Here is a 27,006-nt window from a genome sequence, read left to right on the forward strand (position 1 = left end):
CAGTGCCTCGTCCTCAGAAGCAGGGCTGACCTCCCCTCACTCCTGGGGCTGGAGATGTGATAGGAGCTGAGCCTTTAGGAGAAGAGGCCTGGGCACCTCCAGAGGCCTGGGGCCGGCACTTCTTCCTGCTCATCCGACACCTGCCCTCCTACTCTGGAGGAGGGACTAGGGGGTCAGCCTGGGCTTTTCTCTGGGAGAAAGTGGAGCCCCAAACCTGGGCCCAGGCTGCACACTTGAGAATCCTGGTTGGGCTTCTTGCTCTGAGTCCTTGGGCCACTTACCTCCTTTCAGCTCTAGTGTCTCCCCGGTACACAGGGAAGACTCATTCTAGTCCCTTCCTCAGCCTGCATGGGTGTCAGGCTGTCTCCCAGATGTACCTGCTTTTCCTCACAGGTTGGGGGTTGACTTGCTCCTGCCACCCACATAGGCAGCCTTCGTTCGACACATAGGCTTCCGAACACCCAGGCTTCGATGTCCCCAGGGAAGGAAAAGGTACACATTTTCTGAACCCTCACTGTGCTAGATGTTGTGTTAAGATGCTTTACTATAAACTCATTTGATCTTCTCAACACTTCAACTTACCCTACCCAATGTACGAGAGGGTAAATTACTTGCTTGAAGTCACATAGCTAGGATGTGCTAGTGCTGGGATCTGAGCCCAGCCGGGCTGACTCCAAGCCTCATGTCCTTCACACTGAGCCAATGTGGCCCTTTTGATGTGACCAGGGATGGTGTGGTGGGAAAATGGTGGCCTGGCGTTGGAAGTCCTGGGTCCCAGTATTGGCTCTGTTGTTGACCAGCTGTCTGACCTTGACTAAATTCATTCCCCATCCAGGACGTCAGGGTTCCCATCCACTAAATGGGTAGCAGTGGTAGGTGGGAGATGGGCTAGATCATCTGTAAGTCCTTTCCTCAGCCTGATTCTAGAAATACAGAGCATGGATTGTCCTGCCTACTCGTCACTGCCTCCTTCCTCCTTTCTCATCTCACTTCCTCCCACTGGTGTCCAGAGGTTGTTCTGCATCCCCTCTCCCCTTGCTGGGGTGGCCGAGCCCTCCTGACTTCAAGAAGCCCCCCTGCCCACACCAGCCCATGGAAGGAATAGCCTGGCTGGGGCCATGCTGTGAAGTCCCGAATGCCCTCCTGTTCTCTGCAAGAAAGCATCTTGAGACACCAAGGCACTGTGGGAATTTTTCTCCACCCTTGGCACTCCTCAGAGGGGATTCCTTCCATTCTGGCTCCCCCTGGCTGCAGCCCTGCCCTCTGAGGCTATCCTGCTGGCTTACCACATCAGGCCATATATTATGCAGGATGCAGGTGAGAGAACCATGGCAAACCCCATTTTACACACACAGGTAAACTGAGGTCAGGAAATAGGAGTTACCAATATTATTTTATGTATTTATGGAGCATTCCTTAGGTGCCTAACTATTCTAAGTACTGTCTGTGTATTCTCATTTAATCTTCAGAACAATTCCTATGAAGCAGATATAATGTTGCTCACTTTGCTGATGATAGGTAACCTGCTCAAGTCACACAGTTAGTGGCCTAAGGTTCGGATGCAGGGGCTGTGCTCGTCAGCACAGTCTAACTGCCTGTGAGTGGACATGAATGAGCTGAAGGGGACAAATGCATCAGAGCAGAGCCTCAGGTCAGAGCCTCCAGGTTAGCTCATTTCCTCGCTTTGTTAGAACAGGTACTGAGAGGGCACCTGGGTGGCTCAGTTGGTTAAGCGACTGCCTTCGGCTCAGGTCATGATCCTGGAGTCCCGGGATCGAGTCCCACATCGGGCTCCCTGCTCGGCAGGGAGTCTGCTTCTCCCTCTCCCACTCCCCGTTTGTGTTCCCTCTCTCGCTGTGTCTTTCTCTGTCAAATAAATAAATAAAATCTTAAAAAAAAAAAAAAAAAGAACAGGTACTGAGTGCCTACAGACCGTGCATCATTAGCATGTGTGTGCTCACGTTGGAAGTGCTGGGATGGGACGTGACAACAGGGATAGAAAACGAGGTACCTGCCCTCACCGAGTGGCTAGTCTTAAAGAGACTCCAGGGCAGGCGTGCAGAATGAAGATCATGGCCTGGAGTGGCCAGCAGGGCTCAGCCTGGCCTTCGGATGCTGTCCCTCCCCCTTGGGACAGCAGACCCTACCGTGCCTCCAGTGCTCCAGCCATGGGCCCCAGGCTGAGGGGCTCCGGCAGTCTGACCTGAGTCTCCTCCTCCTGCCTCACCTCGCCACCCACTAGGAGCATCCCCCAGACCACCTTATGAGTGGGAGGAGGCAGATGAAACAGGCCCCTGCGGGACCCCATAAAGGGCAAGTCCAGGGACTCTCTGGGGCAGACCCACCTTGATGATAGCATTGTTGTCATCCATCAGTGTGTCAGTCACCTCCACGTGGTTCTCCTCCACCACCTTCTGCAGCACCATGCAGAAAGTCCCGATGAGCCTGTGGATGGCAGAGGGGGCATGGCAGTTCCACACGAAGAGGCCAGAGTGAGGAACTGACATCCCAAGGGGCTGTGACTGGCTGGGCAGTGGGCTGGAGAGACGGAAGGTGTGCTTAGGCTCCAGGCTAAGCTTGGAGAAGGTGGCCCCAGAGCAGGGGCTGGTCCTGGCCAGGGCAGCATGTCCAGGAGGGCACGTGGCCCCCAATGAGTGTGAGTGGTTGTACGTGTGAGACCCACTTCCCTGGGAGAGCTCATGGGCAGTGAACACCCTTGGGGGATGTCCCCAGATGGGGGCTGGGTACCCCCTGGCTTGTGTTCCTTGAGCATGTGGAGTTGGGCTTCAGCTGAGCCCCTGCCCAGATGCCCAGTGTGGAGGTTGTTGGGAAAGGACCGGAGGTTCGTGGACACACAAGCAGCTTCTGCCCCCTTCTACCTCCCTAACCAAGGTCTCTACCCACCACTGGCTCACTGGTCCCCAGAGTAGTCCGCAATACTCACATCTGCATTCCGCAAGCCCATTGAGGGCAAGGGCCCATCTGGTTGTGGGATCCCCACATTCCCACCTGACAGCAGAGGAGGGGAGCTCAGTGCTACCAAGAGCACAGTCCTGCGACCTGAAGCCCAGCTCTGACCCCAGCACGTTAGCTGCTTCCCTGACAGGCTAGGCTCTCTCAGTCCTGCTTCTCCTAAGATGAGCCAATAATCCTGCTTCTCTGGGTTGTTTAGAGGGCTGAGAGCCTCTGAGCATCTAGCACATAGTCAGCACTCCAGAAGCGGTCTGGTGGGTATGGAGGGGTGTGGCTCTGCCATGAGCCTCTCCAAAGCGGGGATGGGGGTTTGGGGGGTGGAGGGCTATGTTTCCTACTTCCAGCCTCTGTTTGCTATTTCCAGCACACAGGAGCTCTCAACATCTGCTGGCTGAATTAGTGAACAACAGTGGGTGCCTAATAAATGCTGATTGAGTTGACTTGAACCCCATTTCACCCTATGGTTTGAAGGTCATTGCTCTGGGAGAGAACCGGGAACTGAAAGACGTTCTCACATGGTGATTCCACATGGGGTAGATTAAAACGTTCAACTGTTTTAAGCGGCAAAGGCTAAGGGGAGCGCCCAAAGTGTGTGAGAGCTGGAGGGGCCTTGGGGTCACCCGCTGCTGCTCTTGATTTACAGAGGAGGAAGGTGAGTCCGAGAAAGTAGGAAGGGACGCAGCTAACAGACGGCACATCCAAGCGAGGTGAGGCAGGGGGCAAATTGTGACTTTAATGGACATGTCGGATGTCTGCACTCTCCTGAGGAGCACACAGAGTGGATACTGTTTAAAAAAAAAAAGGCTCCCATCTGTGTGGGGGGAGGAAGTGGCCGGAGCAGCCCTGGTGGACAAACATGAAATGCTTCCCTCCGGGGCTCAGAGCCCTGTCCACCCGCTGTCCTGCCTCTCCAAGGGCAAAACTCTTCATACCACTCCTCCACTGGAAAGCCTGACCAGGCTTCCAGGGGCTTCTGAGACCCAGCCCAGCGGAGGCCTCCCTGGCGGCGTCCTGGCCTCTCCCCGGCTTGGGCCGTGCCCAGGGAGGAGAATTCCTGGCAAGGGGCCAGGGGACCTGGAGCAGCTGCCCCTCAGTCTCAGCTTTGTCTTTATGACATGAGGAGGTGGGTGGGTTTGCAGCCCTCGTACTGTGTAGACATTCTAACAACAGGCTATAATTATGAAAAAATACGGGTCTTTTGACAGCTTCACCTCTTTTGATTTTCAATCAGTGGTTTTCGAACTTCCGAATAAACAGAATCTTCTGGAGGGCTTCTGAAAACATAAATGGCTGGGACCTCCGCGTCCACGGTTGTGCTGGCAACTGTTTGACCCCCGGCTGGGAGAGAAGGACAGTCCTGACTTGGAGCTCCTGATGATCTCTATGGTGCCAATACTTGCGCCAAGGCCAATTTCAAGCTTCCAACGTGCGGTCCCTGAACTCCCAGAGATGTGCACCATCTGCTCTTGGGAGCGGGTAAGAGCCAGCTCCAGGTCACCCCTGGCCCCACCCGCCGCCCCGGAGTCTGATGCAGCAGGCAGGACGGCCCTGAGAATAGGTGTTTCTGACAAGTTTCCAGGTAACACTGACGATGCTGGCTGGGGAGCACACTTCGAGAATCCCTGTCCACTACTTCCCTTTGCCAACGGGCCCTTTGAGTCCTAGTAGGACCCACTGAGCACCCGTGGAGTGGGGGCACTCGGGCCATCTTTCCTGGACACTGCCCCTCGCACAGCAGGGGAAGGATCAGCAGAGATGCTGCAATGTGACAAGAGACCCCCAGGGAGCAGGATGGAGCCATTCCCCCCCGCCAGGGCTCACTGAGGTAAGGCTCAGACCTTAGACTTGGGGGCCCCAGAGGAAGGCTTGCCCAGCATTTTGTTAAGCAAGAGTCCCTTCAGCATCCTCCCTGACTCCTACTCTCCACCCCCTGCTAGACACTCTGTGACGGGCAACTCTACTCCACAGGGGCTCTCGCTGCTTTAGCCACACTTACTCTGTGGTCCGCCTCCTGGCAAATTCCCCACCCCTCACGCCCTGGTCTGAGCCTTGTCCACACGCAGACTAAATGCCATCCTCTGGGTGGGTCAGCACGGATGAGCTGCCTGGGAGGATGGGCGCCCGGGGTGACCAGGCAGGGTGGGCTCATGAGCCCTGGGACAGCAGGGTCCTTTCTCTGGAAAGTGGAGGTGTGAGGCCGTTCATCCTCTGGGAAGGAACACTGGCCTGGGGGTCAGAAGGTCTGAGTTGAAGACCAGCTCTGCCCTGCCCTTGCTGTGTGATCCTGGGCAAGGACCCTTGCTGGGCCTGTTTCCCCAAGTTAGGTGAAGGAGCTGGAACCTGACTCTGTCCTCTGTGGCCTCCCTCATGTGGCCCATTGAAGTTACCCATCACAAAAAGGGCAGCCCCTACGGGGCCCACAGCCACCTAGGAGGCTGGGCTGGCCCCCACAGAGTGGCCAGGTGGGCTGGGCAGGGCAGCAGGGAGGGGGCCTCAGGCATGGATGGGCCCAGAGACGGACCACAAGAGAGCGGCAACCGGGCACCAGGACCTGTCAATGATTCATGGCTTTCCCCTGGTAGCCCATGTCAAGTGCCCAGGGCCTGGCCAGGCCTCCACTGCTCTCCTGGCTCCTGAATTATTCAGAAGTCCCAGGAGACTGGAGCTTGTAGCAGACTGTTCCCCATCAATGGTTCTGCACAGGGAAAGGGGAACACACAAGGTCCTCTGGATCTGACACCTTGTCCTCACAGGAGGTTCCTGAAGGAGGACCTCATTCAAGGCAGGCTGGGCAGACTTGGGGTCTCCTGGTGACTGATCAGGAATCGCTCCCCACTGGCAGCCCCTACCACCACTGGGGAAGGGGCCAGTTCCCAAGCCACCCTCTGCTACTAGAACAAGTCTCTTTCTCTGAGATGGGGGTAATGAGATCAGGCCCATAAACTATTTCTCATACCAGCTTCCTTTACCTCAGTTTTCCCAAATGCATCAATCATGTGACTTGGCTCTCACCTCAGAGTGCCCTGAACTTTTCAGAGAAGAAGGATCATTTGGATTTCTGCTTCCAGACCCTTCCACCCCACACACCCTCTGACTCCTGACCCCATGGGGCATTTATTCATTCACTCATTCCACAAAGTAATCAGGGGCCTGCTAGGGGCCAGGCACTGTCCCCAGTGGCAGAAGTGGCTTTGCTGGCTGCTAAGCCCAGTTCAAACCCCAGAGGCCCCCCTCATCTCAGCTGCCTCATGAGAAGGAGCCCGGGGCCTCCAGGGTGGGGAGACCTGAGCCCCACTGACTCCAAGCACCCTGCCCTCCCACTCCAACCCCCAAGCTGGCCTGTGTCAGGATGGGCCTTGTGTTCTTCACGGGATGGCCACTCCTTTTCCAAGAAAATGAGAGGACCCTTTCCCATCAGGCCAGACCTCTCCTGGAGGGGTTTCCTGCCTCCTCTTGGGTGGAGCAGGGAGGGTGGAGAGAGAGTAAGAAGGGGACAATTAGGTTAGGAACTCCCCTGCTCTGTCTCTCGCTTGTTGGCATTTCAGAACAATTAACTGAAGCCTAAAGTTTCAGTGTATTCACTGGGATGGTATTCAATTCCCAATTTAACAAATACTTCTGATTTGTTTATAGCAAGAGTTTTTATGTTTCCGAGGGTTTCCAGCATTTCAGTGACTGTCTAGCGCCTTTCACTGTAAAGAACGTACTAATTTCAATCATGTCAGTGGTGTCCACAATCACTGCTCACACGCCCTGGTTTTCTGGGAAGTCCAGGATTAGGAATGGGAGAAGGAAGACAGGCATCCTAGCCCCAGCCCTGCCACTGTCCAGTGGCCTCAGTCACCTCTCTGAGACTCAGCTTCCCCATCTGTGCAGTGAGGGTTGCACTGGCTAGGCTCTGAGGCTCCTGGAAGCTCTGACAGCATGTGGGTCCCTGCTGGGGTGCCTGGATGCCTCTCCTGACCCTCAGCTTCCAATTCTTCCTTTCCACACCCACTTCGGTCTGTGTCCCTTCTGCTCCTGTTTTTCTTATCCTCACAGGTCACCCGATCTCTCACCCTAGGGAAGAAAGTTTTGCTTCATCTTGGGGGCACCTGGTAGGGTGTCCCACTAACCTCTCTTGTGGATACTATAGCAGCTGCCTGAATGTTGTGATACCCCAAGAGGCCAAAGGGTGGCCCCTCTGTCCTGAACATCTTCCCCTGTGGCCCTGCCAGCAGGCCTAAAATGCCCACACCCCATGCTCAGCTGAGATGTTGTGGGTTCTCAATAAAAACCACAGAATCCTTGAAGCCTGTGTGGTTCAGCCCAATTCAAAAATCCCCATACAGAAATCCCCTTCACAACATTGTGGTCCACTCCCTACTCAGCCTCTCCCCATGATGGGGACCTCACTACTTCCTAACAACTCATTGGTTGGAGAGTTCTGGTTATCTTTCAGCTGTCTGCTGTCTCCCAGCAATGCAGCCTGGTCCTGGTCCTGTGCCTGGGCACACATCTCTCTTTCCTCTTCCAAATGGCAGAAAACCTTCTTGGGGGAAAGGCATGGTGACTTAATCTCTCATTTCAGTACCTTCCGTGACTAGCACAGTGTCTGCCTGCTAGAGAATATTTGCTCCGTGAATGTTTGATGAGTGATTGGATGGATGGATGGATGGATGGATGGATGGATGGATGGATGGATAGATGGATGAATGGACAGAAGGATGGATGGAAGGATGGATGAAAGGAAGGATGAATGGAAGGATTAATGGAAGGAAGGATGGAGAGAAGGATGGACGGAAGGAAGGAAGGATGGATGGATGGATGGATGGATGGATGGAAAAAATGAATGGATGGAAGGATGGATGGATGGAAGGATAGATATATGGATGGATGGACATGTCCTCTGTGATTTTCTCCTTGAGGCTCTCATCCCCTTGTCAGACTTAAGGTCTCTTCTCCTGGCACCCCAAGGAGCTGCCTACTGGTATTCTCTTCAACCAGCATGAGGAGAGTGGAACCTCATCCTTCACCTCTCCTGCTCTGATTGTTCTACTTCTATTAATATGAGCTAGGATTAAGTCAGGTTTCTTTTGTTTGTAGTCCTGTTGAGTAATACTGCACTGTTGAGTAATATTGCACTCTCATCCAGTAATATCCCCATGCTTTTCTGGACATGTTGCTATTCAGCCATGACCCCCTCTAGCTGGTATAAAAGCAGCTGGTTTTGAATCTCCAAATGAGACTTTACATTTATTATATTTAGCCACCATTCCAGACTGTTCAAATCATCCTGAATTCTGTTTGTTGCCCGAGAGATGGATGGGAACTACTTTTACTGAACCCTTAGTAGTGACAGTGCTCATGTGGTAGGTGTGCTTCATTGAAGAATGGAAGCCCCATGAGGGTAGGCACTTGCTATCCTCAGCACCTAGTTCAGTGCCTGACACACAGTAGGCACTTAGTAAACATTTGGAAGAATGAATGAGTGAATGAATGAATGAATATCTATCTCATTTAATTCTCACAGCTTCCTTTGAGGTAAATACCTACACTTTCTACAGGTGAGTACTTTGAACTCAGAGAGATTATGTAACCATCTCAGGGTCACACAGTAGATGACTGAGCTTGAAATCTGAGATCAGGCTTTCCTGATTCCCAAACCACTGCACCCAACTGCCTCAGAGCTTCTCAGTCTTCCCAGGTGTGGCAAGTTTGCCCTCAAGGCTACAGATGGTCTATTGGAGTACATTATCAGCCATTCTGTTAACTCCTCTGCTGGGTAACTGTCACCCAGGATGGTATAAAGCGGGAGACTTAAAGAAGGGGATAGGAAGCTGAGATGGGGCTGGGGACAGAAGGAGTGAATGGGAGGGTAGGGTGTTCTTGGCTGACAATGTTTGGGAGGGCCGAGGGACTCTAAGGACACTTGATCTTAGCCAAAAGGCCGAGAAGCGATGAGGGACTCTAAGGACAATATGAGAGAGCAAGGAGGGGGTTCTTTGACAGCCAGTCCAGAGTAGGCTGGGGGTGTGAGTCCCCTTTTAAGCCCAAAAGACAGGGTAGCCCAAGGAGGAGGGCAGGTCCCCAGTCCCTTCAGGCCCCACCTCTCCCACCCCACACTTACTTGTTGCTGAAGACTTTGCTATAGTTGAAGATCTGAATCTCAAGTATCTCATTGCTGTCGATGCTGCTGGCCACTGGCCACCGGAAGGTCTAGGGAGAGAGAGACAGCTGTGGCCTTAGATGGAAATGAAAGGGTATGACGAGTAGGAGGCGGATCCCTGGTAAGGTGGCCCTCCACATGAACCCAGTGCCCCACAGGGATAAAGTTCACACCTAGAATCTCATATAATTCCAAGCACCCCCTTGTAACATGGGTATTGTGACCCATTCCTCTTTCAAAGATGGCACTCAGAGAGGTTCAGTGACCTACCCAAGGTCATATGGTGAGTGCAAGAACCTAGGGCTAACCAGGACTTCTGAGTCTCAGCCCAATTCCTGGGGTGCACTCAGGAGTGGGTGGTGCAGCCAGGATGGAGTGGGCTCCAGGGTAACAGCAAGGATTGTGGGCATGGGCTTGGTTTTTGCTGTGTGCTGAGTGGAACTGTAAGCTCCCAGCTCTCTCCTGACAGAAGCATTTTGGCTGGTCCAAGCTCTGCCTTGAGTGGGAGGTCCTGGGCCCCCATTCAGGTCAAATCACTCCTCACATTGGCAATGTTAACTTTGGGAACAGACTTTAGCTGTTTAGTGTTATTAGGATCAGTCCCACAGAGGACGGGCGGCCTGTTTCCAGCACGCTGTTTCTAAATTTACCCTCACCACTTCTATCTTGGCTTCGTTATTTTTTTTTTTAAGATTTTATTTATTTATTTATCAGAGAGAGAGAGAGAACGAGCAGGGGGAGGAGCAGAGGGAGAAGCAGGCTCCCCGCTGAGCAAGGAGCCCGACGCGGGACTCGATCCCAGGACCCTGAGATCATGACCTGATCTTGGCTTCATTATTAAATTGATAATCATGATGAGCAGGAAGTTGAGTGGGATTTTTCCTGATGCCTTAGAAATGTCAAGGAGGGCCCAAAATAGAGGCTAGAGGTGCTAAGTACCCCATTCTCTAAAGAGAGCTGCCAACAGGCAGAACCAGGTGCCTGCCTCAGGGCTTCCTCAAAGGCCTGCTACCCCCAACCACCACCCCAGCGCTCCCTCTTCCTGGGGTGTAAAGAAGACTGGGGAAGGGAAAGATGGCAACAGTAATATCCTGGCCCAGCGTTTTTGTGGCCCCTTCCTAGGACAATTGCTCAGAGAGATTGAGGCACCTGTAGGAAGGGGAGCCTAACATGCAAGTTCCCAATAACATCTGCCAGGGCAGTGGACTGACTGGTCCGTTCCCCAAGCCTCTAGGGAGACCCGCGGGCCACCTTGGGCAAGGCGGTGGCCATAACTAATTTGACATGCCACCGCTAGGTGTGTCAAGTATGTGGTTTCTGCTCTGTGGGGCCAAGGGGGTGCTGTGAAGGGGAGCCAGGCTCAGCAAGCCTGCTGACCTTCCACCCAAGCCTGCCCTCCAGGGGAGGGGTCCTCAGCTTGGGTGAGGCTGCGGGGCTATGCCCCCAGCGGCAGGAGCTGAGGTGGGGTGGAGTCAGGAGTCCTAGGTTGGGAATCCGTATGGTGTGGTGAGGCCCTCTCAGGTTCCCCACAGGACCCACCCACATGGCGCTCTCTGAGACAGCTAGCGTTTGCAGGCTGGCCGTGCTGACAGCTTCCAGAGCTGGTTGGAGCTTGCCAGAGAAGCTGTCACACCACAAGGAGGGGCTACACCCATGGCAGTGCCCCCAGAATCAGACCATGTCCCCAACCCTGGGCTGGAGCGGCTAGAGGATGCTGAGGGCCAGAGCAGGTGCCCTTGTCCCACTCTGTGTCTGGAGCCACAAGGCTGACAGAAACGAGAAGACTAGGCCCAGGCTCAAAGGAGATGCTGGACTGGAACAGCAAGCCTTCCTGGACTGGACTTGAAGATTACCAGAAAGCTCTGAGGTCTGCTCACGATGCCGCTAAGAGATGGTATCGACGGGGATTTTGACAGAACAGCTGGAAGGCAGTGACTTCTAAATTTGTTTCATTTTTATACCCCTTCCAATCCAGGCTGCTCAGTAGGCTAGAAATAAACAATAACGATAATAATCTGAATAATGGCTGCCATTTGTAGAGAACTTTTCATTATGCAGGGGGCTGAGTGGTTTAGATGCACTAATTTATTTAGTCTCTATTCCAACCCAAGAGGCTGCTCCCGTGTTCTCTGTTTCATACACAGGGAAGCCAGGCCGCACAGAAGGAACATGATTCAGAGAACTTTGTTGTTGGTGGCTGAGCAGGCCCTGGGGATCCTCTGAGAGCTGGCCCTACAAGCCATTCTAAAGCTTCCTTCTCCCATACTGGGGGCCCAGGGGTTTGGGGGGCACCAAACCAGCTTGGCAGGTCACTGCACAGTGCGGGCAGGGCCTGTCTCAGGAAAAAGGCCTCCTGTTATTCTCTTCAGTCCCGGGGAGGATTCAGCTGGAGTGGGCAGGTGAGAGAGGAAGAAGCAGTGGACAGAGAAGGGGTGGAGGCCGGGGAGGGAGAGGGTTCTGAGTGGGGCCTGGGGAGGACTTTGGAGGCCGTGGACCCAGAAGGGCAGGATGAGCAGGCAGCCCACCCCGGCCTGCAGGCCTCATTAAGTGGCTTTTGCTCCTGCTATAATATCTCCAGCTGCATGCCTCCAGCTCTGCCGAGTGTGTGGTTTTCTTAATGAAGTTGCTTTTAATTGAGCTGCAGGGAAATAAGCTAGCTCGTGAAGGCCCAACTCACCAGCCACAGTGCCCAAGGGAGAGGCCTGGGGAGCCTCCGAGATTTCAAGATTTCCGTTTCTGTGGGATGAAGGGGGTGGGTGTTTGCTCCACCTGAAGGTGTGCGGGTGGGGTCTTGACTTTGGAAGGAGAGGACGATTAGGAGATAAAGGAGGTCACTGTGGCAGTGGCGCCATGACAGGAAGGGGTGCTGAGCAGTGACATTAATGAACTGAACACAAAGGATCAGCAGAACTCATTTAGAGGAAAAGGGACCCAGAGAAGGAACTGCTTGGGACTTCTGCCTGCTCGCCACCAGGCACTGACTTGCCTAGTGACTGGGGTGCAGTTTACTGGGCTGGGGGGAGGGGGTTCGTGACAGGAATACGGAGCTGGTCGCCATGGGCCGATGCACCGAACAGAGCGTAGGGGGGTCTGGGTGGGCTGCCTGCACAGGAGACTCCGCAGGAAAGGCCTGGATGGACAGCGGGGGGGGGGGGAGGGGGGGCCCTTTCGGGAATATACCACATTCAATGTTTCCGGGAAGGAGCCCCAGGACGAGGGGACAGGAGGAGCAGATGCTCCAGCGTCGCTGGGGTGGGGGGTCAGTGACTGAGGACGCCAGGGATGAAGGCGGTCCCAGGGGCTTTGGTGGGCGAAGACGAGGCTAGTCCTGAGGGAGTCCTCCAGCTCGCGCCTCTGACTCCCCTCCTTGCTCACTCCCGTCCCTCACTTCTCTACCTCCCATGCCCCCCTCCCCTTCTCTGTTCTCTTCTGCTGGCTGCCCTGCTTTCTGCTCCTCACCGCCTCCAGTCCGATCTTTATCAGTTTCTCTCCGGGTCTCGGTCTCTGTCCCTCTCTCAGTGGTCCTCCATCCTACCCTCACCCTAGAATCCCTTCCAGAGCTTTTAACACGCCCTCGACCCAAGCTGCATTTGAGACGGATTCCACGGCGTCTCTAGGGGTCCGGGAGTGGACTGCGGAGCGGCCAGGCGCCTGCGCGCGCGCCTGCATCCGGGTCTGAGGGCAGGCCCCTCCCACGGAAGTCAGGCGCCAGCTTCCTCTCCCTCCCGCACCTGCCTCGACGAGGAGCACGCAGGGCTTTGCAACGGGGCACCGCGAAGCACCTGCCGGACTCAGAGTCCCCCGGCTGTGGCCCGTGCAGCATTTCCAGCCCCACCTGGGCCACTGCCGCCTTCCCGCCCGCAGCGAATACCTCCTGACTCTGGGAACAGCGGTGAGCAGGACACGCAAGGACCCCTCTCGTCGACTTCTGAAGGACACACCCTCTGTCACTTCTCTTAGCTCCTCTGACAGCTAAGAGGTCCCGCCCTGGCTCTGCCATGACCTAGCTTAGGGACTGCAGGCCACTCCTGCCACGGTGCCTCGGCTCCCTCGTGGATGAAATGAGGGTGACCATACCTCCCTCCCGGGGCTGTGGAAATGAGATCACACAGGTGGATTTTGTAAGCGACACAACACTGCAGAAATTAGAGGCATGACTTATTTTGTTTTGTTTTGCTTTTCCTTGTGGGGACTTTCTACCAGACTGTCGGGGGCTGACCCTCACCCCTCCCTGGCCCTCCACCGCCTCTCCCTCTCCCTCCATCACTCTCTGACCACCTCTTCTGCCTTGGTCTGTTGATGTCCCATTTCTCTTTTACCAGAAAAAGTGTTATTTCTCATTGTCTTCTCACTTTTTGCTGTTACTTCCTTTCCACCAGTTAGGGTGATGTGTACTGATGTGTATGGAGTGCAGCAGGACCACAGGGGAGGTGTGGGGGCTGTGGAGCTCCTGGGCCTGTGCATGCCCCCTCAGAACCCGGAGAGCACACCTGGGTAGAATTCGGTACTTCTCAGAGTGCTTTTCGCTAATAACCGAGGCTCACAGCAACATGGCCAAGATGTGCTTCTTTTGCCCATGGGGAAGTGGAGGGTGTGAGAGGTGTTGCGGGACACATAGCTGGTTGGGGGTGGAGGCAGGATTGGAACTCAAGTCTCCTGATACTTAGCTCGGGGCTTGAGCTCCACACTGCACCCTGTCCTGAGGCCAGGGAGATTAGCTGAGGCTGAATCTCAGAGGGGGTCTGCAGCTCTGACCATCCTTCTAGATTGACAGCAACAAAAACGTTTATTTATTGAGTGCTGACCATGTGCTGGGCATTGGCGCCACACTTTACACATACTGTATGATTTAATCCCCATTTTGCAGATGAGGGAACTGAGGCTCAGAGCGGATTTGACCAAAGTAATTCAGCTAGTAAGTGGTCATATAGCTTAGTGGTTGAGATAAGAGCCAGGCCCTCTCAGAAGTGAATGACTAGGTACAGAAGTCGAAGCTACTGTGCTGGAGAGAGTGCGTTGAGAGAGATCCTGGAGAACACGAGGCCACAGGGAGACCCAAGGTGCTCCAGACAACAGTCAGCACCAACTGCTCTCCCAGCTGGATGCAGAAGAACTGCCCAGCTGAGCCCAGCCAACCCACAGAATCACGAGAAACCCTAAAATGTGGAGAATGGGGTGGTTCGTTCTGCAGCACCAGATGACTGTGACTTTATCCCATGCCGTCTCTCTAAGAGTCAGACTCAGGTCAGGGAGGCTGACATCAGTGGCAGAGCTGGGCTCCATGCCCCAGGCCCTGCCTCTCCACACACCGGTTGGTGGTGGAGGCAGCCTCAAGCATGGCTCCCTCTCCCTCTGTTGCCCCAAGAACTCCAGGGATAGCTTGACCGTTGCTCTCAGAGCAGCTCAGAGCAGGAGCAGAGTGGACAGGCCCAGTCTTGTCTTCTTCACGGAGGTCTCCCTACACCTGGCATGGGACCTGGCACACAGTAGACAATAAATGGGCCTCAAATGGCTGCCTGGGCTGCAGGTGGGTGAGCTCAGGTGGGCTAGTTCACCTCTCCACACCTCAGCTTACTCTTCTGTAAAGTGAGGGTGACGGTCACAGTACAGGTTCTTGGGGTGATTGAGAGGCTGATGAAGCACAGAACTTGGCACAGAACCCAGTCCAGGGTAAGAGGGTGACCAGCATGGCGGCTTATCATAGTGAGTCTTAGATTGTTAGTTCCAGGAGCCAGGGCAAGGCCTGGCATTCTTGGGGATGGCACTGTAGGGACTGCAGGAGGCTTCTGGGAACAAAGGGCCTTTCTCCAGCCTGAGACAGCACCAGCGTGATTCCCTTCCCGTGGCCACAACAGCTGAAAGTTGTGCCTTCTATTTCTGAGGTGCCCTGAACATTGGTGGCCCAGAGACTGGGCCAAGGGAATCCACGCAGCATTTAAGATTCCACGCCATGTCAGCCTCCAAACACTCTGGGGGGCTCAGATAGTAACTAAGCCAAACACTGCCACTCAAGATGTCACCAGCCAGCAAGCCCCGTTCAAGGGCAAATGTTTTCTGAGCACCTTCTGTGTTTGCTAAGCACCTCCTTGTGCCAGGCTTTGTACATGGCACTGTGGGCAGTACAAAATGCAGGGGTGTTTCCTAGTTCTACGGGAGCTCCTGGATAGTTCTGGAGACACACACAGACCTGAAATTGCTGCCCATGATAGGAACATTGACAGAAGTAAGGTGGCAAGTGTTAGGGGCAGGAGGAGGAAAGGATGACCTTTCTTGGGAGGAGGAGGCCTCAGGATCCCTGGGAATGTAGAGCCGTGACCTAGATTGCCAGCTCACGGCTTGGCCTTGACCTGGCAGGTGCTGGCCAGGGTGGTAGAGTTCTGCATCCTATCAGCCCCAGAGATCTAGGACCCATGGAAAGGTTTCTCTGATGCGGGCTGAGGAATGACCTGGATTATCCTGAACTTCGTCACTCACTAGGTCGGAAACCATCCTAAATCAGCAAGATGATGAACTTAAAGGGACAGTCCTCCAGATTTGGGGGGGCGGAAATTGGAATGTGCTGCACAGCTTTAGAATGCAATGGAAAGAGAGTGTCTTGGGAATTTAAAGACCCAAGACTCAAGTTGGGTTCATTCTTTCACTTGGCAATATTCCTTGTGCCCTGTGCTGGGTGCCAGGCCATTGATGAACCAGACAGGTAGATTCCTGGCCCCACGGAGCTCACAGCCCATGACTTCCAGGTACAAGTGACGTGGGCAGGAATCTGTCCCTGTCCACCCCACCCCCAGGCTGATGACGTCTCCCTCCTCTGAGTCCAAAAGACCCATGGTCCATCTTTGTCTGTACCGGGTCCATCTCCCCACTGGACTGAGCCCCTTGAGGGCAGGTTCACTTTGCAAGTGACCATAGGCTCTGGGATCAGATAGACTTGGGTTCAAATCCTGATTGTGGTGACTTATCACCTGGAATGATACTAACCCAGTGAGTTATAATGCTTGTGTGAAGCTCTCAGCCCATCCTGCCACACACTAGGTGCTCAGGATATAGCAGCTACTCTTCTTATTCCTACAAGTACTGTTGCTGCTGTGGCCTCTCCTGTGGAGTCTGGTCCATGTAGGCCTGGCTTAGAGCCAAATAAAACTGCCTTGGGGTGGGCTCAGTGTGACCACCCTCATTCCCCCAGAGCAGCGTTCTCTGCTAGCTGCTGGCCTGGCACAAAGTCTGTCTCCCCTTCCCCCCACCCCACCCCGCTCCCTCCCTCCTCCAGAGCTGTGGGTTAAATGCAGGGTCTCAGGTTCCAGCCTCAGGGAAAGGAGACACCACATCCAGGTTCTGTTTCCACCCATTGTTGTCTGAAGAATTGTCTTTCTTCCAAGGCCACCTCCTCCCCACTCAGGTTCCTCGGCCCAGCCCACAGCAGCCCCTCTCACCCTTGTCTGGGCAGAGAAGGGAGAGACATTTGCTATCTTGTCTTTTATTTCATTTTTCAACCATGCATCTGTCCTGCAAGGCAGGCAGAACAGGGAGTATCTCCCCATTTTACAAAAGGGGAATCTGAGGTCCCGAGAGGTTGAGTGGCCACAGAGTTTGTTAATACTTCAGTGAGGACTGTAGACCAGTTCTCACGACTCCCAGGCCGATGTGCTTTGTACCTCACTGAGCTGATTTTCGAAGGTTCTGGGCACAGTAAATGTGAGAAAAGAGACTTTAAAAAGCCAAGAGGCCTTCAGAAGTTTTGCAAGGGACCAATGAGATCCTTTTCCCCAGCTTGTTCTAGAACTATAGACAGGCTGTTTCTTTCAGGGACCAGCAAGGAAGTTTAGGACTTGTCCACCCCAGTCTGGACAGACATGTTGTAAGCATGTGGGCAGTTCCGGGCTCTCTTTGGGGGCCGAGCTGACCCAGGCCCCTGGGCCCTCCGTGAGCAGGGGGTGGAGGGCTGCCTCCCCTGCTTGGTGGGAGTGCAGTGCTGACCAGTGGCAGCCAGACTGCTGGCCACTTCTCAGAGGGAGGAATGGTGGCAGGGGGCATGGAAAGACCCCCAAACAAGGCCTTGCGAGGGTGTTGGGGGTCAGGCCCAGGAGTAGCTTCCCACTGCTGCATCCAGAGTGGGTTTCTAATCTAATCTAAGCACGGACTTAGAGCCCTGGCTTTGCTACTTACAGCCCTTGGGATGGATACATACTCTCTGAGCCTGAGCTTCATCATCTGTAGGTTGCTGTGGAGATTGGACAGAAGAGGATTGCTCAGGAAGCAATGCTACTTCTGGAAGCTGCCGCCATGATTGTCAGATGGGGCTTCCCCGGGGAAGTGATGGGCAAGTCCCTGCAGTGTGGGAGGGCCTGAGCTTTGCAAGTCATTTAGCATCCTTGGCCCCCATTCCATGAAGTGCCAGTGGGTTCCCCCCTGTGACAACCAGAAACTTCCTAGTCAGCTCATGGATGGGTAGGACTTTCCCCAGGTGAGGACCACTTCTCCCCATCTTGAGACTACTCTCTGACTCTGGCCATGTGCTTTTGCTTATTACTCCCCAACATCTGCCCACTCCCCACTCTCTCACCATGGAACCAGAGGCTCCCCCATGCCCAAGTTCCTACATGGATCCTCATGAGCTGTTGAGCCTGCTTCCCCCTCTGGGGTATCCTAGCCTGGCACACAGGAAGTACTCAAAATTTGCCCCGTGCATGTGCTTGGGGCCGGCAGGGACTGACTCTCCACTTGCCCCGTGTTGGGCAGCATCGGGAAGAGGAAGGACATGGTGATTAACTTTGAATGTCATGTATACCTGTGGCTCAGGTGTCCCGAGGAGCAGTTAATGGAAAGGGGCGGCTGTGCCCTTGGGAGAGGCATCAGGTTGCTCACCGGCTGAGGCCTGGGCAGACAAGTCCCCTGGGAGACTTGATGATAAAGAAGGAGTCAGATGCTCTGCCTGGATGATTGGGGGCAGAGGCCCCGGGAGGCAGGACTATGAGAGACTGAGCCAGGCTCCTATGTCTCCATTCAACCAACCCCTCCTCTCGGGGCCCTGACTGATGGAGTGGGGAGGGGAAGGAAGCATAGGTTGCATAGTGGGGCAAGCCCAAGGCCAAGATGCTGGCATAGTAGGCAGCCATGGTTCCACTGTCACCACCACTCTTCATTTTGTTCATCATTTGACAAAGAGACCTCATACCTATCATCAGTCCCATTTGACAGATGGGTAACAGAGGCTTAGAAACAAAGTCACATAGCCAGGAGGGGAGATGTCTAGAACAGAACTGTCCTTGTGGAGGGCACAGCCTGCCGGCTGTGATGGTCAATGGTTACTCTTGAGCACAGGAGAGAAGGTCAAGGCCTTGCTTCCCTGTGCCTGCAGCTATGGGCCTACAGACACAGCCACACTATGTGAGATGGGCCCAATGTGAGGAGGAGACAGGGGTTCTGGGTGGCCTCTCAGCCTGGTGGCTGCTCAGCTAAATACCAGCTTCAAAGGAAACAGTCTGCCATGAGGCCCTTCCCAGCCCAGCTGAGCTGGGCTCAGATTAGAAAGATTAGAAACAAACCTCAAGAAAGAAGGGGTAAGCTATTCTGGGGGGAGGGGGGGCCACAGCAGAACTCCTGTTTCATGCCAGATGATAACTTAGGACTGCTGGTTCTCACCCCAAAATCAATCCTGGAGAAACTCTAGAAGCAGGAAGGAAATATGGATTCTAGGAAGTAGAACAAACAACTGTGAGAAACGAGAGACCAAAGCCTCTTTGAGCTGATCTGGGTCGGGAGGGGGGATGGAGGCTGCCCAGGGGAGGCCAGGGAGCAGACTCGGCAGTGGGACAACGGGTGGGAAGAAATCTTCATCAGTTCTGCTTTTACTGATCCCTGGTCTTACCTTGGGGTGATCGTTGCCTTCTCCTTTACTGATAAAATGGTGACAACAGCCCTACTGGGACGAGGATTGACAAAAATAGGTGTTCATGGACCACCTGTCAGTGCAACCTCAAAACTAGTTGGTTAAAAATCTAGCCTGCGGGCACCTGGGTGGCTCAGTTGGTTAAGCGAATGCCTTCGGCTCAGGTCATGAACCTGGAGTCCCGGGATCGAGTCCCGCATCGGGCTCCCTGCTTGGCAGGGAGTCTACTTCTCTCTCTGACCCTCCTCCCTCTCATGCTCTCTGTCTCTCATTCTCTCTCTCTCTCAAATAAATAAATAAAATCTTAAAAAAAAAAAAAAAAGAATGCAAACATTTAGGGGCGCCTGGGTGGCTCAGTCGGTTAAGCGGCTGCCTTCGGCTCAGGTCATGATCCCAGGGTCCTGGGATCGAGTCCCGCATCGGGCTCCCTGCTCTGCGGGGAGCCTGCTTCTCCCTCTCCATCTGCCTGCTTCTTTGCCTACTTGTGCTCTCTCTCTATCTCTCTGTCAAATAAATAAATAAAATCTTTAAAAAAAAAAAATCTAGCCTGCTTTCTGTCCACCGTGGTTCTCCTTAAGGCTTAGAGATGAGACCTTGCCTGTTTCTGTGGTGACTAGCCCCCCCCCCCAAACAGTGCTCACGCCTGCCCTTCAACCCCCAGGGCCTGACCGAGCTGGCCTCTGATGCTTCACCAGTACCGGACAGCAGATAGCATAGCTGATACCAGGAGCACTTGAACTGGGCGAAGTAAACAAACACTTGGAGAGACATTTCTTATAAAGGCAAGATAACACACTGAACAGTATATACCAACGGGGGCAGGATCATTAGGACAAATGGACCATAAAGACATTTATTAGCAATATAAAACAAGAACAAGGAATCTTAAGAAAAAAAGAACAAATTAGTAAATTGGGAGATCATTTTGAAGAACTCCCTCAGAAAACAGCAGGAAAGGACTGATAGACGAAAAAATATAAAAGCAAAGAAATGGCAGCTAGAGGTAGAAGTAGCAGCATTTGATAACATGGGGTGCAGAGAAGAGAACAATATAAAAACTAAATGGAAGGAATATTTGAAAAAAATAATGGAGAGAGAATATTCTATAATATATGAAAGACGAAAAGCCTTGGATTTGAAAAGAGCTCACAAAATAGAGCAAAACAGGAGAGATAAGAGACCCCACAGTTAGACACATTATCATAAAATTTGAGGCTATCAAAGAAAAAGGAATTATGCTTTTTTTCCCCAGGGAGGAAGAAAAGATCCCACGCAAAGGTACAAGAACCAGACGGCCATCAGACTTCTCAATAGCAACAGGCACTGATATTTTGAAGTAAAGGAAAGAACTTTGAGCCTCGAAATTTATATCTAGTGAAAGTCTCATTCAAATTTGAAGAAATAAAAAACTGTTCTCAGATTTATAAAGCTTTAGAAGGTTGGCTACACAAAGTCCTAGACTGAAACTTCTTTTAGAGGAAGTACTCAAATAAGAAGAAAAAAACAATGCCAAGAGATGCTTCAAGAGATAAGAAAAGTAAAGGTGATCAGATATCTTGGTGAAAACCATTGTTGTCCTCAAAAAGAAAAAGAAGGCTAGGACAAATAGAAGAAAAGGAGAACACACATTCATAAGAACCTAGAATGAAAATTGTATAACCTAGATGGTGTGGGCTGAGGTAGGGAAAATCAAAGTGGACTAGGAGAGTATTACAATACTTGTCATGATAGGGGAACTATAATTACTGATTTGTTTCCCAGCCATCAACAGGGATACCTAAACGTGACCAAGAAAGGGTGACTACCTTGGAAACAAAAATAGAATGTATAACTTTCACCTAATGAAAGAAAATCTGATCTATCCCATGGAAAGCTGGAAAGGAGAAAAGAAAACAAATGAAAAGGACAGTAAATGGAAAATATAAAATAAGGTGGTAGTAGAAATAAAAAGCAAAACAGCAATTACAATAGATGTAAATAGTTAAAACTAATCAAAGCACAGAGACTCTCATGCTGGGAGAGAAAATTTAATCTAAGAATACATGCCCTAGGGATGCCTGGGTGGCTCAGTCGGTTAAACATCTGCCCTCAGCACAGGTCATGATCCCAGGGTCCTGGGATCAAGTCCCGCATTGGGCTCCTTGCTCAGTGGGGAGCCTGCTTCTCCCTCTGCCTGCCTCTTCCCCTGCTTGTGCTCTCTCTCTGTCTCTCTCTCTCCCTGACAAATAAATAAATAAAGTCTTAAAAAAAAAAAAAAGAATGCATGCCCTAAAAAGACACACTTGAATTTAAAGGCACAGAAATACTGAAAACGGAAACATGAAAAAAGATATACCAAGAAAATAAAAGAATGGAAAGAGATATAGCAGGCAAATGAGCCAAAATTAGCTGAGATTGTAATCTTAACATCTGGCAAATTAGAAAGTAATGCAAAAAATGTCATAAGAGACAAAGAAGGATATTAAGTTCCAGGAAAAGGAAAAATAGACAAGAAGATATAGCCGTCATGAACATAGAGAACTTACTAGTAATACAGTCTCAAAACACATCAAGCAACAACTGACAGCTACAGGGAGAAACATGTAAATCAACAATTGTAGAAGTAGATTTTATTGCAATCATTTTTGAAACTGATAGATCTAGCAGAGAAAAATAAGCAGAAAAGGTGAAGAACTGAATAGTATGACTAAGAAGCCTGAAGTTATATCGCACTCTATAGAGAACCCTCCACTGAACACATTCCTTTTAGGTAGAGGGAGCATTTATGACCATGAATAGAGGCCATAATCGAGGTCTCAATAAATTCTGAAGGATCAGAGTCATACAGACTGTGCTCTTTGATCATAATGCAAGAAAACTAGAAATGAAAAAAAATAAGGAGCTAACATGTCATATACATTTGGAAACTAAATAACATTATATAACTCAAGTTTAAAAGAAAGTTATAAAGGAATATAAAAAATATTTTATATTTTTTGAAGATAATTGAAGATTAAATAAAATTTGAAGATAATTTGAAGGTATCTGAAGATAATGAAAATACTACATATAAACTTTTGTAGGATGCAGTTAATATAGAGCAAAATTTATATCTTTAAATACATTTATCAAGAAATAAGAAAAGTTAAAAATAACAGACTTAGCACTCAATTCAGGAAGTTAGGAAAAGAGCCACAGAGCAAAATAAAATAAACAGGGAGAAGGGAAATAATTAAGAAAAAGGCAGAAATCAGTGAAATGGTGAACAACAGAAGAGATTAACGAAGCCAAAAGCTGGTTCTTTACAAAGATTAATAAGATAAACAGATCTTTAACAAGACCAGAAAAATAGAATGAAGGTAAAAATAAATGCAGTATGGAATAAAAAAGGGGAAATAACTATAGGCACAAAAAACACTTTAAAACACTTTTAAAACTTTACAATCAAATAGGTGCTAATAAATTTGAAAACCTAGATGAAATGTAAAAATGCCTAGAAAAGGGGCGCCTGGGTGGCTCAGTTGGTTAAGCCACTGCCTTCGGCTCAGGTCATGATCCTGGAGTCCCAGGATCGAGTCCCTCATCGGGCTCCCTGCTTGGCGGGGATTCTGCTTCTCCCTCTGACCCTCCCCCCTCTCATGTGCTTTCTCTCTCTCATTCTCTCTCTCTCAAATAAATAGATAAAATCTTCAAAAAAAATGCCTAGAAAAATATAGAAATCCAAAACTGGTGCAAGAAGATACAGAGAAATTGAAAAGGGGGTTGAAGAGGCCCCTTCCAAAACCATCCAGACTTAGAGGCCATTACATGTGGTTCTTCCAAAAGGTCAAGGAAGAGCAAATCTCTATTTTATGCATGTTGTTCCAGAAAATTTTATGCATTATCAAATGATGAAAATTGTACAAACGTAGCTGCAAAAATGCTGCATAAAAATATTTGCCAGTTGAATATAACAGTGTATTAAAAGTAATACATTATGGAATATGCTAAAGGAGCAAAGTTATGATTGTTTCAATAGATGCAGAGGAAACTTTAAAGTTCAACAACCTTTTATAATAAAAACTCTTAGCAAAAAATTTAGACAAGGTTAAATAGTAAGATCCTATTACAGCAAGTATATATGATGACAAAACTTTAGATGCACTTATTCCTTTTAATACTGGCGACACAGAAAGGATGCCCACTAATCACCATTACTGTCTAACAGAACTAGGGATTGTGGTCAATGCTCTACGGAAAGACAAAGAAGTAAGGGGATAGGACTGAAAGGAAGAGATAAAACCTCTTTTTGTAGATGACATGATCACCTACATAAGAAAGAGAATAAACTATGAAAACAAGTAAGAGACCTCATCAAGTTTGTCAGATAAAAGGGGGACTTCTAAAGGAAGAGAAAGCATTTTCTCTAGGTCGGCAATAATCAACTATAAAATGTGGTAAAAGTAAGACACCATTCATGATAACACTAAAACCAGAAAGCATCCAGGAAATAATCAAGATTGGGGCACCTGGGTGGCACTCTTGGATTTGGCTCAGGTCCTGATTTTATGGGTTGTGAGATTGAGCTCCTTGCTCAGTGGGAGTCTGCTTGGATATACTCTCTCTCTGCCCCTCCTCCACCCCCCCTAGAATAAATAAATAAATCTTGTTTTAAAAAGAAGGCAAATAATCAAGATCATATAACTTCCATGCAGTAAACTTAAAAATGCTAGTAAAGGATGGTGGATAATTTGAGTAGATGATTTAATTTTATAAAAAATTGACATCTTCCTCAATTTTTAAATCCAATGGAACTTAATCAAAATTCCAGTTGGTTTTTGGAAGGACTTGATAAGCTTATTTAAAAAATTATCTGGAAGAATAGAGGTCCACAAATAGTTCACCCTTTAAAAAGAAGAGTAAACAGAGGGAATTTGCCTCATCAGATACTAAGACATACAAAAATGCCATATTAATGAGTACAGTGTGGTAAAGTTCAAGAACAGACAAACAGATTAAAGGGATAGAATAGAAGGCTAAGACATAGACCCTAAATGGAGACAAGATGATTGATTGTTTAGCAAATTGATGTTAAAAAAAAGTGGTTTCTTATATGGAGAAAAATAAGACTGTACCCCTCTCTAAAACCACATACAAGGTAAAAAAAATTACAATTATAAATCAGAAAATGTAGGGAAATACACCTGTAACCTAGAAGAGTATAAAGACGTCTTCAGCAAAATTTGAAAACACACCAAGATTAAGGACTTCTAGTCAGCGAGGGGACAAAGGTAATAGATGGCAGACTGACAGAAATTTCAATCTCTAAATCCAACAAGGGGTTGATTTCTCAGACATATAAAAAGCTACTGCAAATCAATAAGAAAAAGACAGCTACACCCATAGGGAAAAAGGGCAAAGAATATGAACAGGCAATTTACAAAAGAGGAAACTTTAAATGTATTATTAAAAGGACAATGAGGCACCACTGTTAGACCTCAGAAAGCTGAATACCAGTAGGTGTAGATAAGGAGTGGGCATCAGGGATCCTCATGCATTGCTGGTAGAAGTGTAGACCACGGCAGTGCTGAGTAAGCTTAAGCATATCAATATCTTGTGAGCCAGCAATTTCAGGTCCTGGGGTATATTCCAGAGAAATGTTCACAGAAGTCCAAAGGGGACATGCATAAGAATATTCGTTGCCTTTCTGATGGTTGGAGGTGGTTAGAGGCAAGCTGGAGTTTCCTCTCTGGAGGAGTAAGTAGGTAAAGGATGTGCAGGATGACCAACTCATCCTAGTTAGACCAGGATTTTTCCCATTTTATCACTTCCGGTTTGTGTCCCAGGAGCCCCCTCGGTCCCAGACAGACCAGGATGGCTGAACACCCTCATACGTGTTGGACGTGCCATAGAGTACAGTGCGGCAGGGAGAAGCAACAGATTCACGTAGCAACATGGATGGAACTTAAACATCTTGCTCAGTGAAGTAAAGTAAAATATGTAACACAAAGCCATTTAAGGAAACACAAGTTACATACTCACAAGACAGCCGCACAAATTTTATAAGAACACACAGGAAACCAAAAGATGCACATTAAACACATCGGAATGGTTGTAGAGCGAGAGAAGAAATATGGGGGTAATGGAGAATGACACATATACTACACCCGCAAACACACATCCGAATAAGGGTAGGGTTGTGGGAACGCTGAGATAAGGTGCCATTAACAGGGGCAAATGACTTACTCGACCCTCCGAGCCCAAGGTTCAAAAGGAAAATAGCTTTTCGGGGAGACACAGTGGGAGAGGTACCCCGATAGCTCTTAGAGAGACAAGCGTGACATCTCAATGAGACTGGCTTTGTTGGAAGCCCAGGTGGGCTTAGCCTGAGCCCTCCGCGTGCCCAGGGAACTGGGGAGGGAAGCCCCTCTCTGAGTGCAGCTGGGCCCTCAGCCGGGGGCTCACTTTTAGGCCTCCAACACCTGCGGGCCCTTTCTCTGGAGAATAAAAGTCCCCCAGAGGGCAGAAAGCCATGGGCTGCGCCCACACTGCCCTTCTGTGGGTCAGTCACTCTGCACTGGACTCTCCTGTGCAAAGGCCCCTGAGAGGGGTCCAAGTGGAGGGGCCGGGGCTTGAGAGGCCCCCAGGGCGTCCTACCTCGTCGAAGTCAGCCACATCCTCACAGTTCTCCAGCACCCGGGAGTAGAAGGCTTGCCCTGGGTGGGGAAAGAAGACAAGAAGCTGGGGTCAGACCTTTCCACCTGGCAGTCGCCATGACAGCATTTGGATTCACATAGCACTTGTTATCAGCCAGGGGCCCCGAGTCGTGTGCTGAGCTCTCTGGGCTGAGGCAAGTGCCTGCACTGTCGTATCTGCCCCCCTCGGGAGCCCTGTGATGCAGGCAATTCAAAGGCCACCAGCTCCACCTTACAAATGGGGACACTAAAGTAAGAAGGGACAGGCTGGTCAGAGGTAGACAGGAGAGGGGAACCCCGGACTCTTTTCTCCACCTTGTTGCTCTCCCGGTGGCTTTCTTAGCCTCCCTTTGCCGTCTCCTCAGCTCTGCTGGCTTCCCCTGGCCTGTGGCTGCCCTGAGCAGAAGCCTGGTCCCCCAGGGTGGCAGGCCCCGCTCTGTGACTGTGTCTGCAGCCAGGCCCAGGAGCTCCTGCCCAAGCCAGGCCCACCCCAGACCCTTTCCCCCACAAAAGCCAAGGGCATCCCCCCCTTCATTTTTCTGCCAGCCTTGGAGAGGAAAGCCTCGGGTGCTTTCTCCCACATGTCATTCCCTCCTCCCCCCACTATCGAGTGTGATATGGACACACGTTTTCCGAGACCCCACCACCCCACATCTATACACCACCTGCCGCACAAGCCAAGCTGCCAGTTCTTCGAGCCCATCCATTGAGGACAGGCCCCGTTGCTGGAAGAACCATAACCAGGAGGGATGGAGGGCAGGGTTGGGGGGCATGGGCGGGCAGTGTGTGGGATGCATGGGCCAGCTCAGTTTACTTTGAGAAACATTCACTGGAGTCTACAATGTGCCAGGTTACCTCCTGGAGCCTCAGGATAAAGGGATGGATATGATGCACAGGATCCCTGCCCGCAGGGAGCTGATGGTCTAGTAGGAACTGGAACAAGTTGCCCATTCGATACCATATAATCCATACCCCAAGATATGATTTTGTGTGAGATAGAGACGTGGTACAGAGAAGGAAGGATAAATGTTGGTTTTGAGGGGATTTTTTTTTGTTTTTTAGTGTGTGTGGGGAGGGTGCATGTGGGAAGGACTTGTAATTTCTATGAGGAAAAAACCCAGAGATAAGGTGCATTAAAAAGAAATTATTTAGGATCAATTTATTTTCATCTCTCAATTGTATGCCAAAGGGAAAAAAAAAGTTAGCATGTTTAATAGGGTCCTGTATATGACTCCCCCACCCCCAACACCAAACCGAACTCTTCTATCTGTGAATAGACGAAGATCTCAAACCATTAGAAATGGTTGCCTCTGGCTAGGGGGAATACGAAAAGGTTGAAAGCAGCA

At 50.6% G+C, this 27,006-nt stretch overlaps 1 protein-coding gene across 3 annotated transcripts in view; it reads right to left on the minus strand.

Moving 5' to 3' along the window:
- OTOF (otoferlin) overlaps positions 1–27,006 on the minus strand; it is a 92,761-nt gene that overhangs the window by 52,043 nt on the left and 13,712 nt on the right. For all 3 annotated transcript variants that reach the window (XM_021697310.1, XM_021697307.1, XM_021697309.1), the window contains exons 2-4: positions 25,623–25,681; positions 9,083–9,171; positions 2,346–2,445 (exon numbers count right to left, since the gene is read on the minus strand). In XM_021697310.1, the coding sequence (XP_021552985.1) occupies positions 2,346–2,445; positions 9,083–9,171; positions 25,623–25,681 (248 nt within the window). The remainder of the gene's footprint in view (positions 1–2,345; positions 2,446–9,082; positions 9,172–25,622; positions 25,682–27,006) is intronic.

This window comes from Neomonachus schauinslandi, chromosome 10, assembly GCF_002201575.2.
Source record: "Neomonachus schauinslandi chromosome 10, ASM220157v2, whole genome shotgun sequence".
Classification (NCBI taxonomy): domain Eukaryota; kingdom Metazoa; phylum Chordata; class Mammalia; order Carnivora; family Phocidae; genus Neomonachus; species Neomonachus schauinslandi.